Below are 17,472 nucleotides of genomic sequence, written 5' to 3'. Positions count from 1 at the left end.
AAAAAAAAAAAAAAAAAAAAAAAAAAAAAAAAAAAGAAGATAAATTACACTAACCTTCATGAGGTTTTTGACATTTCCATAATCATATAATATTCTGCCATTTAGTATTCAGTGAAATTATGTATTTTGACCATGTTAATCAATATCATATAATTCATCGAAAGTTCTACTACTTGTTAGAGGTAGGCAACGCAGAAATAACACATGTAATAGCTACCTCATTAGTAGTCCACATATGAGATTTTGATTCCTCATCGGCTTCCTTCAATATACAATCATCCTTCAAAACTGCGAGTGATTTCTCTTGCCCTAATTTGACCCGCTTTGACGAAGGGCTCTGCTTTGCTTCATGAACAATGTTATGCAGAACCTCGGGCAATCCACCATCCAACCCAGGAGATTGAGATCTATTTAATAAATGGATAGAAGACGGTGACTTTTTCCTTGTTACAGAAGATGGCCTTGAGGTACGGCTCCGAGATATACATCGGATTGGTATGGACAACGCCTCAAGGAAAGGATATCTACCCGTTTTTTGAATGCCAAACTTAATGCGGAAGAGCCTATTATCAGACTTGGATGAGAGCTGAGATAAATAGAAAAGGCTAATAATCGATAGATGCTCTAGTTCAACGATGCCACTCAAAACTACAAATCAAGATTTCTGAGTCCAATATCACAACGAAAAAAACTGCAGAAGCTACCAGGAAAGATTGTCTCAAAAAACAGCATTCAATTTCGGGAAACTTGATGTAGTAAATTCTTCCATTAGTAAGGAAAATGAAATTGGAAATGTGCGGGGGTTTCAGTCATATTTGAGGGATGCCATATTAGCTGATTAACTCTACTGTTAACAAAATTACTTTTCTATGTTAATTGTAACTTGTCCACAGTGAATTTTTCAATTCACCAAAGGAGTGTCATCAGTTATCAGAAGAATTTGAATGCAGTTAGAAAATTTTCTGTACTCGTACTTAAAATAATAGAAGTGCAAATACACAATACCTGAGATATCTTGAGCTTGAAGGAAGCACGGCCCTGAATCATTTTGCTTGGTCTATCAGATGAATCAAATTCAAGTCCATCATAACTTGTAAGAAGTGGAGCCTCACCATCAGGCGGCTTCTCAACGGGTGCCTCAGAATCAGCATATACAAGTGAAGCAAAAACCTGATGGTAAGAAATGCATGTGTAAATACATTCACACTTGGAGTTTGCTTAACTTGTACAATGAATAAAACACAAAAGTAAAACCTCCAGTTCTTTGTTTGCAGGCCTGCCAAGGGCATCAAGTAACATAACGTCTAGCGAGAAATTCTTGCGACAAGATGCCTGTTTTTTCAAAAAAAGAAAAATGTAAAAATAAAAAGTTATTCATAAAGCATACAGAAAAACTAAGAACATATTACAGGTAGTACGCCTTTCAAAGCTAATTGACAATGTTTTCACCAATAGGAAACCATTATCCCTACAAAATGTATGGAGTATCATTGCAGTGCAAGCAACTATACATATTCGACAGACACCTATGTGTGAACGTGGCCAACAGTTATATCACTAACATTAACACTACAAATTTCACAGAAAATCAGTGCACACGAATAGGTAATATCTAGAGTTGGCTGAGATTAAAGTACAATAAGGAGAAATCAACAATAACAGAAGAAAAACATTTTCATGTTCTTAACCTTCCCACCAACAATGCTCCATACACCATCACTGTATTCGTCAATTTCATAGGCACTTGAACTATCAATAGATAGTTGTAGTGGACTGTCCTGCAAAGATGGGAAGTGTGAGCACGGACAACATTGACATGAATGCAGAAACACTATTTAAATTCATATGAAGACCTTAAGGTAGTGACTTCGAATAGATGAGTCTTGATGGAAGAGTTCTACGCCATGTACATAACCTTGCAACCCATCATCATTTCCCGTTATGCTACATAGAGATACCTTCTTTGAAACATCGGAATGCAAATCATCATTAAGAGAGGAAGTCAAAGGCCTCTCTCCAACAATCTCCCCATCAATGTGAAGTCGCAAATTAACTTGCGAGATCTGAAAAGAACATAGGGTAAGCATCTAATGAAGGAGATAAATAGCACTCAAGTACATGAGCAGCAAAAAGAGACCAACAATTGAACAAGAATCCTTACCAAGTGCATGCCTTAAGATTAGGTAGAAGCTAATTAGTAGATTATACTATATTCCCATTCAACATCCACTTAAATAAAAAAGTTGAAATTTCCTAGATTCCTGAGATTAGGCATTATAACTCTCTTTCTTTATGTGCATTATATATAGAGAGCCACTGAAGCACATTCTGTATATGAAACTAACCATGGTCACCAGAAGGCTGCAATGTGTATTAATGATTTATATAGTAATATCTTAGAGAGCTATAGGTGCACGTATTGCACTTAGCTTTGGGCTGCACAAAGTTATGCAGAACCGAAGGCAAGGATAAACCAAATTATCTGTTTTTAAGTCAGGAGACCTGAAGTTCAAATTCATATTTTAAATGTCAACATTACAACAGAACACCAAAGTCTAGAACGTCTAATTTGCCATGGCAAGATTAGAATATTGTAATACTTAACAGGCAAAACAGAGTGCAGTAAGGCTTCCAATACTACCACTATTAGCAGTATAAGATAAGCTGTTCATGACTCAAAATAATAAAAGGGAAGCATGATGAAGGAAAGAAATATATAAGATCTGTACCTCACATGCAATATGAACCCACTTCTTCACAGGGAATTCATTCTTGTTAGATGCACATGGAATTTGCTTCGAGGAAATGGCATTGGAAGGGCTTGAAGCCTCTTGGTGTAGAAAAATCAATGGGAAAAGCACGATTCTACTCTGTTCATCTAATAAAAGGAAAGGAGCATTGGAAGCAATATCTGGGTGCGCCTGCATGATAGAAAATTTATGAAATTATTTGGCTTTCTTGCTTCAATCACAAAGAAGCAGAAAATTCAAAACTTAGAGTCAAAATCATAGCAAGAGAAGAAATCATAAGGATCTAGAAAACATTTTTAGTTCTACAGGCGCACACAATGACACAAGATGTAGAATGTCTTTCAATATATACTTTGAAAATCAAGATCTTTAATGAATGCAACATGTTATGAACTTATGCTTGGAAGTAGCCCATCTGCATTATTTATTACAAAATTATGACTTAAATTGTCAAAATATGATGAGTTGTCCATATATCACAAGAGCATCAAGTCATCTGTCATCATACTTAACAGCAAATTTCCAGCCTTTAGACACATAAGTTTAATAAGGAACAAAGCCCACAATTAGACCTAGCAGGCTTCCAAACACAAAATACAAATTTCTAAAGTTGCAAAATTGGCAGTACCTCTCTGAAAATTCACAGACCAACCAGTATAGAAGGGTATATCACACCAAAATCCTATCTTTAGCTACATAAGTCAATGAAAATGCTTAGAAAATACATTCAAACTCCAAAAAGCACCTGTTTAAATACAATATCATCCCCAAATCCAAAAAAGTCATGATCTTTTCTCATTCAGAAAATTAGAAACCAATCATCAATGCTAACTATATACACCATCATTTTAGTTCACACATCAGAAAGGAAAACAAACACCTAAAAATAGTTAATTCCACAACCCACTCATAAACATGATGCAAGTACCTATACACATTTACAGATTATATACACACACATATAAGGGGATAAGCACCTAAAAAACACAGGAAAGTTTGAGAAATCTGAGGAGAACCTGATGAAGAATTGTAGAAGGGAGAGCAGTGGGGTTGTTTAGGTAAAGCCAGAAACACAAAGTGATACCCCCATTTTGTGCTCTATCTTCAACATCCTTAAATTCCAGTTTAAGATCTTTCAACAGCCCATAACTACCGACTTCGTCCATACCCATGTATCTTTCCTCAGCTTTTCTTGATCAAAAAACCTCCTTTGGGTGTATATATACCCCTCTCTTTCTCTATCTAAGCAGCTCTGCTGTGCTTTCCCTCTTTTTTGTTCGGGTCGTTGCGCAGGTTTTTGTTGGATTGTGTTTCTTGACGGCTGTTAAAGTTTAATTAACGGTTTATTTTAGTGTCACCGGAAGTTCAGCTTCTAGTCTTCCCCAATTCCCACTCACGTAAATTGGGCTCTCATTCTACGGGTTGTGGACTATCATTTTTACTTCTTTTTNTTTTTTTTTTTTTTTTTTTTTTTTTTTTTTTTTTGTATCTTATCTCTAATTTTAAATTTTAATTCCATGATGATGTTGTAATATTTAGATTTGGATTTTTAATTTAATCATATTTAGTTTAATAGCTTTATTAACATTACCATATTTCACCCTCTAATATTTTACATTAAATTATCATTCATGTATATGACAAACAATTTGTTAATTCTATCATTGATGTGGTAAATACATTGGACTATACGAGTGAGGTCTACGCAGTGATTACTATATGTGAGCTTGGGAATGTATGAATGTGGGTTGGAGGCTCCCAAGCCAGTATGAGTTGGACTAAAAGGAAGATTCTTTATGGCTCGGCTAGGTACGGATCACAAATTGAGGTTGAGAATTGCTCCTTGCGACCTACAAAGTACATACCGAGTAGGTATACAACTATACACCTTGGGTATATTTCATATCAATCATTTTAATATCATCTTCGTTTTAAAAAAGACGTTTTAACTGATATAATAAATAATAATTTAATAGACCATTTTGGAAAAAATAATAATAATTTGTTGCATTATGTCATTTATTATGTTGTGTATGAACATCTTTTAAACCGGATTAATATATTTAAAATGTGAAATAAAAATTCTTTTAAACTTAAATTCAATTGTATATAAATTATATGGAGTAATTGATTACAAAATATGAGAGTTAATACCAATTTAGTTATCGACTATAGTGATTTTTCTTGATTTAGTTTTAAATATCTTTTTGTCATTTATTTTTTCTTGATTACAAAATCTTTTTTCTTGTGGTCTAGTGGCATCCGGTGTCCCGGTTAACACTCCCCATGGATGATGGGAGTGGGTTCGAGCCTCAGTGGAGACAACTGTGAGAAAATAGCTATGAACACATACTACATTGTAACAGAGTCAGGTACTCAAAAAAATTAAAAATATGTGAGATAATCTAATTAATGAAATTGGAAAATAGCATCTTTAAAAAAAAAAAAAAAAAAAATTCACCATTAATCAAATTATTAAAGAAGGCAAAAAAATCAGAATAAAAAAAATGGGGCAAAATAAGAAAAAAAAAATTTTAGAAAAAAAACTTAATTCATTAAATCAAATAAAAGGCAGTCAACAAGAAAAGGAGGAGAAGTATCAAACAACTCCCTACAACCTGACAAAGAAACGATTTCACGAGCAACCATGTGGCAGCACGATTCGGCGATCGCTTAACAAAACAGAAGTCTACATCGTCAATCGTAGATGCAACTTCTTTAACATCATCAATGAGAAAACCAAAAGCAGAAATAAAAGAATTCAAAAATAAAGTATAATAAACAACTTGGGAATCAATCTCAATGTCCACATCACTTATTCCGATTCCTTTCAACCAACTTAAAGCTTCCCAAATACACTACCATTTCCATTAACATTATCCCGAATATGTGTACTGTACATATGCCTTTTCCAGTTTTCCACCTTTAAAAATTCAATTTTTTTCCACAATTTAAAAAAATATTTTTCCATTTTAAAAACATTTCAACTTGAGATTTCAAAAAAAAAAAAACATTTCAACTTGAATATAAATTTTATTTTTAGTATTCATCTAGATCTTTAAAATCCTTCCAAAGTATCAATCCTCAAAAGTATGTGACTTGTAATTTCATCATTTTTGAACAATTTAATTCTTTATTTTTTTACTTACAAGCTGTTATTTGAAAGTACATTTTGCGGGCTTAAATTATTTTAAGGAAATGAAATTATAATGTTATAATTAAAAAATGAGTCATTTTCATTTTTGGTCCTATTGTTATTGGGTCATTGCCAATTTTAGTCAACTTCATTAATTTTTGCCACATTGCGGCCAGTCTTATTTAATCCTTACCACTTTTAGTCTACCGTTAAATTTTTCGTCAAATAACTATCCAAAACAGGGATATTTTAATCTTTTCATGCTTTGATCATTTGCTTTACCCTTTGTAGTGGTTTTCTTAACAGATTTTCATCCAATGAAGAGGTTCGGTAAAAGTCATGGCTTTGTAATGTGGATCACATAGCTTCCGTCGGACCTCTTCAATGGATAAAAATGTGTAAGAAAAACCACTGCAAAAGATTAAGGAGATGACCAAAGCATGAAAAAACAAAAAATACACATATTTTGAACGGCAATTTGAAGAAAATTTTAACGGTAGACTAAAAATGACAAAGATTAAATAAGACTGGCTGTAATGTGACAAAAATTAATGAAGTGGACTAAAATTGGCAATGCCCTAATAACAATAGGAAAAAAAATGGAAATGGCTCTTAAAAATGAACTACTTGAAATTGTCCCAAACAATTTAATTCTCATTAAAGTAAACATGAGTGATGAATTACAACAATGCCCTGCTACAAACTAGGTATATATTTTCTCACTAAAACAACCCAAATTTCAGTTCTCTTTCAAGATTTGAAATCTCTTCACCACTCCTATTTCTCCTCCTCATCTCTGGCAACAATCTTGAACTTCCCTGTTTGTTGTTGCTGCACAAATCCATTAATGAAAAAAATTTAAATCAAAATTGACAAATTATACTATGAACCGCCAACATAAAAATGCAAAAGATTTAACCTTTTTCCACAAATCAGAATGGGCTTTGCAAAATCCAGCAACAATGGCGCCTTTAGTTCTGCCTTGATTATACTCAATACACAAATCCTGTTCCAAGCCACAAGTGACATGAAAGGCCAAGGGGCATTTGGGCTCAGAGCAATCAATGGCGCACCCATTTCTGGATTTGCAGACATAACATTTGCGCTCCCATCTTCTCTTGGGCACTTTGCTGCAATCGATCCCTTCCCGGGCTTCCGGGTCGGCGAAGAACACCTCGGGAACGAAGAGAGCGCATACGAGGTGGGCCCATTTCCCGTCGGTGGTAGGTTTCAGAGCGCCGGCGGGGAGCGGGCAGAGGGAGCAAGAAATGGGGGTTTGGGTTTGGGGTTTTGCGAGACAGTGGGCGCAGAACCAATCGCCTTCGGGAACTCCGTTGGTGAAGGGGTGGCCGTAACAGGTGGTGTGAACCATGAGATCACAGCCGTCGCAGAGGACTATGGGATCTGATGGGTCCCCGTCTGTGCTTTCACAGACAGCACACACAATCCCATCATCATCATTATCATTGGTTTCTGGTTCTTGAGCTTCTTGATTTTCTGCAGCTTGGATTTGTTTCATCCCCTTTTCCTCCCCGATCTCGTCATCGAATATGGGATTGAATTCTTGATTGAGGTCTAGTGGGTGGATTGCCCACACCCTTTTCTTGGCCGGCAGGCAACAAGGGGAAGGGAGAGGTTGATTTGATTCTGGGCAATGTTTTCGCTTTTTGGCAGGAAGAACAACGTCATTTTCTTGGTGTTTTTGCATTAGAATGAACCTTTTGAGAGGTGGTAATGCTTCAAGTTTGCCCCCCATTCAATTGCAGAATTGGAATTGGACAAGAGAAAACAAACAGTGTAATTGTGTGCGGTTTAGGGACTGTGGAATGAGAAAATATGAGATAATTAAAAAGAAGATTTTGGGGCGTCATTGATTTTAAATGAAAAATCAAAATTTTGAAAACGCGGGAAGGGAAGGACAATTTGATGCGAATGCGATTTGGGCAATTTTGGAATTCCGTTCCCAAATGTTTTTGGTTATAGCGGGAAAGTATTTTCCCATTTTAATGTTAAAACGGTGTCGCGGCCAGCGTTTAAGTTTTAACGGAAAATGCAGTCAAATATTGCCGCCAAAAACTCAAATTTTACAAACTCCAACATCTTTGTAAATTGTAATCCAATAGCAATAGGCAATAGCACACTTCAAAAAACAAATTTTAAAAAAGGCTTTAATATTAATTTTCTTTTTATTCCGATTATATATTCATTCTTTTCAAACCAAGGCATGCTCTCCATTTTTTTAAATACATATTCCAATTTTTAGAAACATTTTTTGAGTTTGCAAAAAAAAATAAATAAATAAATTTGAAGCTCAACTATTGTAATATCTAATGTACTTTTTCATCTTTCCGCTCAACTCCAATATTCAAATTAGATTTCAGTAATTTTAATTAAAATGATAAAAATAAATTAATTGTAATATCAAATATAGAAATGAAGATGTAAAATAGGTAATACAATAAAAAATAAATGCATTAATCATTTGCTCAAATGACTATATAACTTTTGGTCTACAACAATGAACCAAATGCTCAATTAAAATGTAAAACCTCTTACACAAATTTAAGAATATGTGTGTATATATATAAAGAGTAATATGGATAGGTTAGATTGTAGTACTAAAAAAAAAAAAAAAAAAAAAAAAAAAGTAATGTCTTCAATTTTGTCCAAATTGTTAATCTATATAAATAATAAAATTATAAATGTTATTGCAAATTTTGTGCAAGAACATAGTTGAATTTATGAAGAAATAATTACGCATTATTTAAGTAAAATGATTGAATTGAACTCTTGCAAATCTCTGTGTCAATATTGTATAAGATTTTGAGTGTTAATCGATTGTATCTGTACATGTGACCTCATATTGCAATGGCAAATGGAAACAATTAATATGAATCTCCAATAGCTTCTTTGCAAGTTTACCTCGATTCCTCCCTCAATCCCAGTCAGTATTTGGTAGCAGAGATGCATTCTGCAGCACCTATACCAAATCTTAGTCAATCTGCTGAAACAATAATTTTCTTTTAGAATTTGAAACCGATATCAATAATGACCTGCAACCGTAAGTAAACTGTAAAAGTTGAAATTTTTGTCTTAAACATAAGTAAACAGTGCTGTGTTTAGAGGTAATGCTACTAGCCCAATTTTTTTCACCAAACCTTGTCCCAAATGATATGGCATTATTGGAATCAGTCATGACTTTCCAATGAATAGGTTGAATCATATGTCACAAGCGACATCACTTGGGGCCACAAAAAAAAAAGGTACAAATAACAATTTCTATGTTGGAAATTCTTCGGTTCATTCAAATGAAATCTTTAAAATCCATGCTGCCTCATGTTACATTTGTAGAATAAACTATGCTAGTATTGTTTACAGAATGGCCCGTGAGAAATTCTCACATCATCAGGAACAAANTTTGTTCCTGATGATGTGAGAATTTCTCACGGGCCATTCTGTAAACAATACTAGCATAGTTTATTCTACAAATGTAACATGAGGCAGCATGGATTTTAAAGATTTCATTTGAATGAACCGAAGAATTTCCAACATAGAAATTGTTATTTGTACCTTTTTTTTTTGTGGCCCCAAGTGATGTCGCTTGTGACATATGATTCAACCTATTCATTGGAAAGTCATGACTGATTCCAATAATGCCATATCATTTGGGACAAGGTTTGGTGAAAAAAATTGGGCTAGTAGCATTACCTCTAAACACAGCACTGTTTACTTATGTTTAAGACAAAAATTTCAACTTTTACAGTTTACTTACGGTTGCAGGTCATTATTGATATCGGTTTCAAATTCTAAAAGAAAATTATTGTTTCAGCAGATTGACTAAGATTTGGTATAGGTGCTGCAGAATGCATCTCTGCTACCAAATACTGACTGGGATTGAGGGAGGAATCGAGGTAAACTTGCAAAGAAGCTATTGGAGATTCATATTAATTGTTTCCATTTGCCATTGCAATATGAGGTCACATGTACAGATACAATCGATTAACACTCAAAATCTTATACAATATTGACACAGAGATTTGCAAGAGTTCAATTCAATCATTTTACTTAAATAATGCGTAATTATTTCTTCATAAATTCAACTATGTTCTTGCACAAAATTTGCAATAACATTTATAATTTTATTATTTATATAGATTAACAAAAAAAAAAAAAAAAAAAAAAAAAAAAAAAAAAAAAAAAAAAAAAAAAAAAAAAAAAAAAAAAAAAAAAAAAAAAAAAGAAGTAATGTCTTCAATTTTGTCCAAATTGTTAAATCTATATAAATAATAAAATTATAAATGTTATTGCAAATTTTGTGCAAGAACATAGTTGAATTTATGAAGAAAATAATTAACGCATTATTTAAGTAAAAATGATATGAATTGAACTCTTGCAAATCTCTGTGTCAATATTGGTATAAGATTTTGAGTGTTAATCGATTGTATCTGTACATGTGACCTCATATTGCAATGGCAAATGGAAACAATTAATATGAATCTCCAATAGCTTCTTTGCAAGTTTACCTCGATTCCTCCCTCAATCCCAGTCAGTATTTGGTAGCAGAGATGCATTCTGCAGCACCTATACCAAATCTTAGTCAATCTGCTGAAACAATAATTTTCTTTTAGAATTTGAAACCGATATCAATAATGACCTGCAACCGTAAGTAAACTGTAAAAGTTGAAATTTTTGTCTTAAACATAAGTAAACAGTGCTGTGTTTAGAGGTAATGCTACTAGCCCAATTTTTTTCACCAAACCTTGTCCCAAATGATATGGCATTATTGGAATCAGTCATGACTTTCCAATGAATAGGTTGAATCATATGTCACAAGCGACATCACTTGGGGCCACAAAAAAAAAAGGTACAAATAACAATTTCTATGTTGGAAATTCTTCGGTTCATTCAAATGAAATCTTTAAAATCCATGCTGCCTCATGTTACATTTGTAGAATAAACTATGCTAGTATTGTTTACAGAATGGCCCGTGAGAAATTCTCACATCATCAGGAACAAAAGAATCTTGTTAATATTGTAAGATATGCATTCAAATTCCCAACATCTCATGTCTCCTAAGCATATATAGAATTTTAGACACACAATAAGAATGCAAACCTTAGTTTCTTTTTTTTTTTTTTTTCAAACAAGGCTAATCAACGAAAACACATTTAATAAATTAATAGTATTTGACAGCAAAAGCTGAAAATGGTGTTATGAAATGTAAATATGTAATGCTGACCCAATGGGAGCCAAGCACTCTTAAGTACAAGCATCATAATGGATGCTTCAATATTTTTATGGAAGACCTAGATAGTATAGAAATAGGAAAAGTCACACAGAGACACATGATACGAAATGTGAGAGAAATATACAAATATAACAAATATGAGTGTACATTTGTAAATATTTTCTTTAAAGATGTATAAATATAAAATGAACTAATTTCTTTTTAGTAAATGCATTTTTGAATTAGGGAAACAATATTGAAGTTTTAATGGAGTTTCCCTGAGTTTCTTGGGAGGAAGCATTTCCATGGTCAGGAAGAAATATTTTTTCTTTGAAGATGTATAAATATAAAATGAATTATTTTCTTTCTAGTAAATATCCACCAAAAAAAAAAATTTCTTTCTAGTAAATGCATTTTTGAATTAGGGAAACAATCTTGAAGTTTTAATGGAGTTTCCCTAAGTTTCTTGGGAGGAAGCATTTCCATGGAAGAGGAAGAAGAAGTGATCTATTAAAGCAACATAGAATCAATCTTAGAGATTCAATATTAACCAGAAATCAAAGCATAAAAGTGCCCATGATAAACAACTGATGAAATGGCTAACTGCTATAAAGTGTTCAAAATGGCAAGAGTAATCAGCAGAATTTCTCAACGTAAAGGGTCTGAAGATATTCTTACCACATTTTCATGTAAAGATTGAGTGGAACTAACAGTCCTCGCTGAAATCCAAGTACCAATCTGGAAATCAAAGACCATTTGGAAGTCAGACAAATGGTGAAACCCCATATTAGAGTAACAAAAGTTCAAATTGGGTAATGGAGCAAACAAATGACATGCAGCATAAATATTAACATAAAAGAAAAAGCAGAGAACCAGAGAATTCAGTTGGGGTTTACAAGAATTCTTCAAGAACTAGGTAATAGAACTTATAAATAGGAATAAACTTAGACATCTATATAACATTGTTCCACCACATGTTATTTACTTCACTCAACTGATCTCCAAACTAAAGCATATATAACAATAAATATAGCTTCCCAGACACTTCTCAACAGAACTTTTCATGCTATGAGATAGCATGCCATAAGCTTTTGGAATAGGTTAGCCCAAGGCTCTACATATGAAGATGACAAGTTATTGCAAGCAATTTTTTACTATATAATTTACAAACAAAGTGCTATATCTTTGGTTTAACCTCGTGGTGCTTTCAATAAAAATAATTTTACTGAAAAAACACACCCACACAACCACTCAACAGAAACAGCACAGCACTATAACCTGTAAGTATGCACAGCAGTGGCTCTAGACTTCATGACAAAGTAGTAACTAATCACTAGACAGTTCCCACATCTCATCAAGAAATTTTACCAACTTAGCACTAAGTTGGGATTATGCATTGCAAAACAATATGTAGGGAGTGGGCTATATGCATATAACATCATTCCACCTACCCACTGAATAATCTGCACAAAGAAGCTAACAGCTAAGAAACTTCTATAAAATCCAAAAAACAAAACAGTCATCATTGACACATCTAAAAGTTATTATCTGGGACATAGCCAACAACAACAATACCTTCATTACAAATATTGGGACCATCCATACCTAGATATCCACCCAGGCATACAGATCTTGACCATCCACAAAATTACTGACTAGTCTAACAGTTAAACACTTAACACTCTTGCAGTGATTTATGATTATTGCATCTCATATCCCATCAATGCTTTCAAGTATCTCCTGGCCATATATACCACTGCAAAGAGTATTTATTTTTCTGAAAATAGTATTAAGTTTGTGCCCTAAAATTTTATTTTAGACAATGACTAATAAATTAATTTGAGAAAATTACTTAAAATAATAAAATCTTTTGGTAGTGCATGATCTATACAAAATAACATTGAAAACTAGAAATAATAAGTTCTACTGTACTTGTAAAATGCATTAAGATTTTTACCACAAAATTGGAGTTTAGACAATGACTAGTTTATTCATTAATTTGAGAAGAACTAATTTGAAAAATCAAATCTGTAATACTGCATGATGATTTATTGATTTATGTAAATATCATTGAAAATAATAACTTAATATTTAAATACATAAGATTTTAATTGTAAACATAAGTAGATTAATATTACTATATTAGTATTGCAATCAGCTTTCAGGAAAGGTAATTAATTATCAATGGCATTGGCTTCAAGTTTAGGGACAATTGTAAAATAGAAAATATGGATTTAAGTTTTCAAATTTTCATTTCTGAATAAGTACAGAGACATGATTAAATTAATTTATTTTAAAAAAAAAATACCCAACCTTTGACAATATCTTTGCAACGCAATCTTGACACAACACTCCAAGCACAGAAAGGCACAGTAAAGTATACTAGACTCTTTATAACTGAATAACATAGTTTCTTCTTGATAATAACAACCCCTGCATGTGAACTCAAATACAGAATCAATGGAAGATTATCTAGAACATATATTTCTGAGTGCACATAGAGGAGAGGATACAGTCCTCTAGAGTTCTAGATATGTGAAAACAGAAAGAGTACTTTGTAGTGAAGCAAGATAGGCTATCTTAGAATATTCATACAACTTAAACTACAAAATCACTATGCATCTTATCATACAGTGTTATAGGGTGAATTCTCTAACCCAGCCATAGATCATAAAAGCAGAAACAGAGGGAGGAAAAAAAGTATTGCCTACCAGCACCTTCTTTTATTGGCATTTGACCTCTTTTTCGTCTTCATTTCCATGGGCAAGAGACTGGTGCAGAAAAGATTCACAAAGAAGTTTGGCTATTCCACCCTATTAGAAATCAGCACAGAGAGATACTAATACATATTGATGGGAAATAGTTCCCTTCAAGCCCAAAGCTCCAAACTTCCAGACTGCTTAATACTTGGTCTTCTCAAATGTGCACATATGAATGTAAGGATTCAGATAAGGGGAACATTACTCTTATTCCAGGACAAGTCTCCAGCCTCCAAATATACAAGACTCAACAGAACATGGGTTACATCAAAATACTAGATAATGCTTCTTTATGCTGTTTGAAGGAGCACATCAGTCTGCACTCCCTTTCTTAAGCTTCCACTACCTCAAAAGTCCATCAGTTATTCTCCATATTTTCAATAGCGTTGCATCTGCAAGGGTTGAACTACTCTTCTACCAACCCCACAAAACCAAGGATGTAACATCCAAAGAACAAACAAAGGAGATTCGGATACAGCTATTCTTGAGTGAAGAACAAAAGGACATCACTAGAGTCTAGAAACCACCAAAACCATTTTAACTTGTAAAGCAACCATAGAAGAGGCCATCTATTATATACAGATCAATTGGCTTTGAGGGACCAAGCGGGGTTGGTCTAATAATCCCCTCTTCTCCTAATTGGTCCAAAAAATAAGGTGCTGAATTAAGTGCTGGCCCACCACCTAATCTTTAGAAAAAATGGGATAGAATAAAGTGGTGCGAGGGGTGGCCGGGTGGGATTAATAATCTGTTCACTATTGAAGGGATTCATGATCCCTTCATAATTCACATTAGCAACAGGGATTAATCATCCTCCATTGAAGTAATAAGCTCCTAAGTATTTGTTTGGCCCAGCTAATGGCTTGTACAAAAAGGGGGCACTGGTTTTTTTACTCTTAACCACCGCAAAACCCCCTTGTTATATTATTTAGTATTGGCCCCACTCCTATTTTTTTTTTAGTAGATAAGCTCCAAAATAAGATGAGCCAAACAAGCACTAAAAGAAAATGCTTATGTGCTATGGAAATGAAGATACACCTGACAGATACCTATAATTAAACACATAGGAACAATTACAAGGATCCGAGCTGCTTCAGTTTAGTATTCGCACATAGAGCCTGCTTGATTATAGAAACTGCAAATATATAGTATTTGCAAATATGAAGCTGCTTCAATATAACAATGCACAGATTGCATTTTTTTCAAGGATGAAATAAGTGAAAGTAGACAAAACAAGGCAACTAAGCATACCATAAAATATCTCCTATAAAACATGGTGACAAATACTTGTCCTGGATTATGAAACAAACAGCAACAGACATGCAAATTTTCTACCCAAATAAAGCATGTCCCAGAATAATCAAGTTTCTATCATCTGAAACCAAACTCTGGGTTCCAACGTGTAGTACCAGAATGCAGTATGCAAAACACAAGGTTGCAACCTAGTATAAACTAGTTCATCTGAGTCCTTGAGCTTGCTGCATATTATAAGCACCCCAGGCAGCAGGTCCAGGTCCAGGTCCATATTGAGAATAACCTTCAGCTCCAGTCTGCGGCTGAGATAAAAGGAAATTTTAAATAATAAAACATCTTGGTTATTTCAAAAGAAATAAGAAACTATGTCTCACAAAAGAGTGCACTTTATAATCATTCAATCAAAATATTTTCTTGTGCAAACCTTAAAATTTGAAAAAGGATTAGGAATATATCAGTCTACATACATCATAGAAGGATATATGGGATTTATATTTTCAAAAGAAATTATTTCATAATCACTCAATCAGAGTAAGTCATTCTGCAAAGCTTATTAGAGAAAATAAAATCTGTGCCGTTCCACTTACAGGATGCACGGGATTTATGGGGTTCATGCCATAACCAACAGGATAATAATTTCCGGCATAGCCTGACTCAGGATTAGCATAATTTCCATTATAACCTGCAACTGTTGAAAACAAAATCCTGTCAAGCAAGTTCAGCAATGCCTTAATTGTTCATGACATTAAAACTTATGCATGCAGGTAACAAATTCTCCACCGTTGTGAAATATGGACTTCTAAATTAGTTTGCAAAGCCTATAAAACTTAAAAGACTTAATAATTCAATTGAAATCAATTGAGGATATAAAATTATTAGAAGGTTCATACTTCAAGCAAAGTATTTTAGGCAATTAACTTCAACAAGAAAATTCACGCCAAGAAATTAAGTCCAAAAAAGAAATTACAGACTAAAAGTTGATCAAGAAAATGAAAGAAACTAGCAAAAGCATTAAAGAAAGTGCACCAACTCCTAAAATTGAGGCCATTATCTGCAAGTTGGCAGATCTCAAGAGAGAATAAATACCCGGATTCCCAACTGAAGCTGCAGCACGAGCTTTCTTTTCTGCATTGGCCATCTCTGCACGGAGCGTTTCCAGTTCTCGAGACATTGAGTGCAAGTTCTTTTGCATAACCTGACCATGCTCATAGTTTGCTGCATATCCCTTCTTCTCGTTCTCAATGGCAGCCCTACAGGACAACCAAAGGCAATATGGTCAAGACTCAAGAAAACATAGGGGCACAAGGCAAATGAAAACATTATTACCTTGATCGCTGCAATTCCTGTCTAAGATTTTCAATTTCTGCCTTTATAGCTGGAGTTCGTTGCAAATCTGCGTTCATCCTAGTCAAATCTTGAGTCATCCCCTGGAGTTCAGTAGTGAGCTCTTGTTTTGAAGCATTTAAATCTTTAATATCAGCACGTACTCGCATAAGCTCAACTCTCATAACTTCTACAGATTGGAGATCCATTTCCATCTTTGCAGACTTCTCATAAAGTTCTCTGATTTGCATGTCATTCTCAGCATACAAGGCACGTGCATATTGATCTGTTCGCTGAAGATCAAATTGTGTAACTTCTAGTTCCTCTTTGAGTGCTACATGAGTTGCAGCCAACCTCTGGTTGTCAACCAGTAATCCTTGAATATCCTCATGCTGAGCTGCAAGATGCTCCTCAAGGATAGCAGGGTGTGGAGCGATTTGCCTGGGTGGCGGCATCCCATACTGTGACTCTCTCATTTCCTCAAGCATTACAGGATAAGGAACTGGCCCGCAGCCTCTTGCAAAGGGTGGCGGCTCGTGAATAGGTGGAGCCATCACAGTGTGGGGTGCACCTTTTATCGGATGAGGACCAAGATTTCGTCCAGACATTTTTTTTTTTTTTGTTTTTATCAAGACGATATGTACAAAAGCTCAATCCAATTTGATTCCTTGAGAATATAATATGAAGAACAAGTTAACAACTTGATTTTAAAAGGCCTTTAATCCATGTCAAATGCATGAAAGTAATTATAGAAAACAGTGTTCAACCAGATGAAGCGGAAAAGAAATCAGAATAGACCATCGTAAATACGCTTATTGATATTATATTAAAGCAGCAAATGCACCAATTATTTAAATGAAACTTTTAATCAACTGGAAATGTTTTCGAACATTTCATTCCAGTTTCTCCCAAGCCCTGGCATTCTTAACAATCTAATTAACGAAATCAACCAATCATAGAAAATTATAAGAACAAAAAAAAAAAAAAAAAAAAAAAAAAAAAAAAAAAAAAAAAAAAAAAAAA

General features: G+C 33.9%; 3 protein-coding genes across 7 annotated transcripts in view; all 3 read right to left on the bottom strand.

Annotated features, from left to right (window-relative positions):
• Positions 1-4,055, bottom strand: part of LOC116002219 (SH2 domain-containing protein B) — a 6,838-nt gene extending 2,783 nt beyond the window's left edge. The window contains exons 1-7 of the mRNA XM_031242298.1: positions 3,767-4,055; positions 2,730-2,921; positions 1,854-2,063; positions 1,689-1,778; positions 1,255-1,332; positions 1,006-1,170; positions 218-586 (exon numbers count right to left, since the gene is read on the bottom strand). Of these exons, the coding sequence (XP_031098158.1) occupies positions 218-586; positions 1,006-1,170; positions 1,255-1,332; positions 1,689-1,778; positions 1,854-2,063; positions 2,730-2,921; positions 3,767-3,922 (1,260 nt within the window). The 5' untranslated portion in view covers positions 3,923-4,055. The remainder of the gene's footprint in view (positions 1-217; positions 587-1,005; positions 1,171-1,254; positions 1,333-1,688; positions 1,779-1,853; positions 2,064-2,729; positions 2,922-3,766) is intronic.
• A 2,464-nt stretch (positions 4,056-6,519) lies between these two features.
• On the bottom strand, positions 6,520-7,716 carry LOC115997426 (protein Jade-1). The gene is made up of 2 exons (XM_031236982.1): positions 6,806-7,716; positions 6,520-6,717 (listed from the first exon to the last, which is right to left on the bottom strand). Exons 1-2 carry the CDS (start codon positions 7,640-7,642, stop codon positions 6,664-6,666), a joined length of 891 nt encoding a protein of 296 aa, XP_031092842.1. The 5' UTR covers positions 7,643-7,716; the 3' UTR covers positions 6,520-6,663.
• A 2,528-nt stretch (positions 7,717-10,244) lies between these two features.
• Positions 10,245-17,472, bottom strand: part of LOC116028278 (protein FLX-like 1) — an 8,200-nt gene continuing 972 nt past the window's right edge. Inside the window, exons 2-7 of one of the 5 annotated variants that reach the window (XR_004100106.1) lie at positions 16,453-17,116; positions 16,213-16,376; positions 15,714-15,814; positions 15,282-15,428; positions 11,792-11,851; positions 10,245-10,491 (exon numbers count right to left, since the gene is read on the bottom strand). Coding sequence is in view for 1 of the 5 variants with exons in the window: in XM_031269931.1 (XP_031125791.1) it covers positions 15,330-15,428; positions 15,714-15,814; positions 16,213-16,376; positions 16,453-17,057 (969 nt within the window). In the remaining 4 variants the exon portion in view is untranslated. Of the gene's footprint in view, positions 10,492-11,791; positions 11,852-13,824; positions 15,429-15,713; positions 15,815-16,212; positions 16,377-16,452; positions 17,117-17,472 lie in introns of those variants that run through there. The other 4 variants (XR_004100105.1, XR_004100107.1, XR_004100111.1 and 1 more) reach the window with 4 other exon arrangements.

The sequence above is a fragment of the Ipomoea triloba genome, chromosome 1 (assembly GCF_003576645.1).
Source record: "Ipomoea triloba cultivar NCNSP0323 chromosome 1, ASM357664v1".
NCBI classification, from domain to species: domain Eukaryota; kingdom Viridiplantae; phylum Streptophyta; class Magnoliopsida; order Solanales; family Convolvulaceae; genus Ipomoea; species Ipomoea triloba.
Note: the sequence above shows the minus strand (reverse complement) of the source record. Positions and strands in the feature narration are given on the sequence as shown.

Coding starts and splice junctions, on each gene's coding strand:
- LOC115997426 (XM_031236982.1), bottom strand. CDS start 7,642: ATGGGGGGCAAACTTGAAGCATTACCACCTCTCAAAAGGTTCATTCTA. Junction 6,718..6,805: donor ATTCTGATTTGTGGAAAAAG/GTTAAATCTTTT, acceptor GGATTTGTGCAG/CAACAACAAACAGGGAAGTT.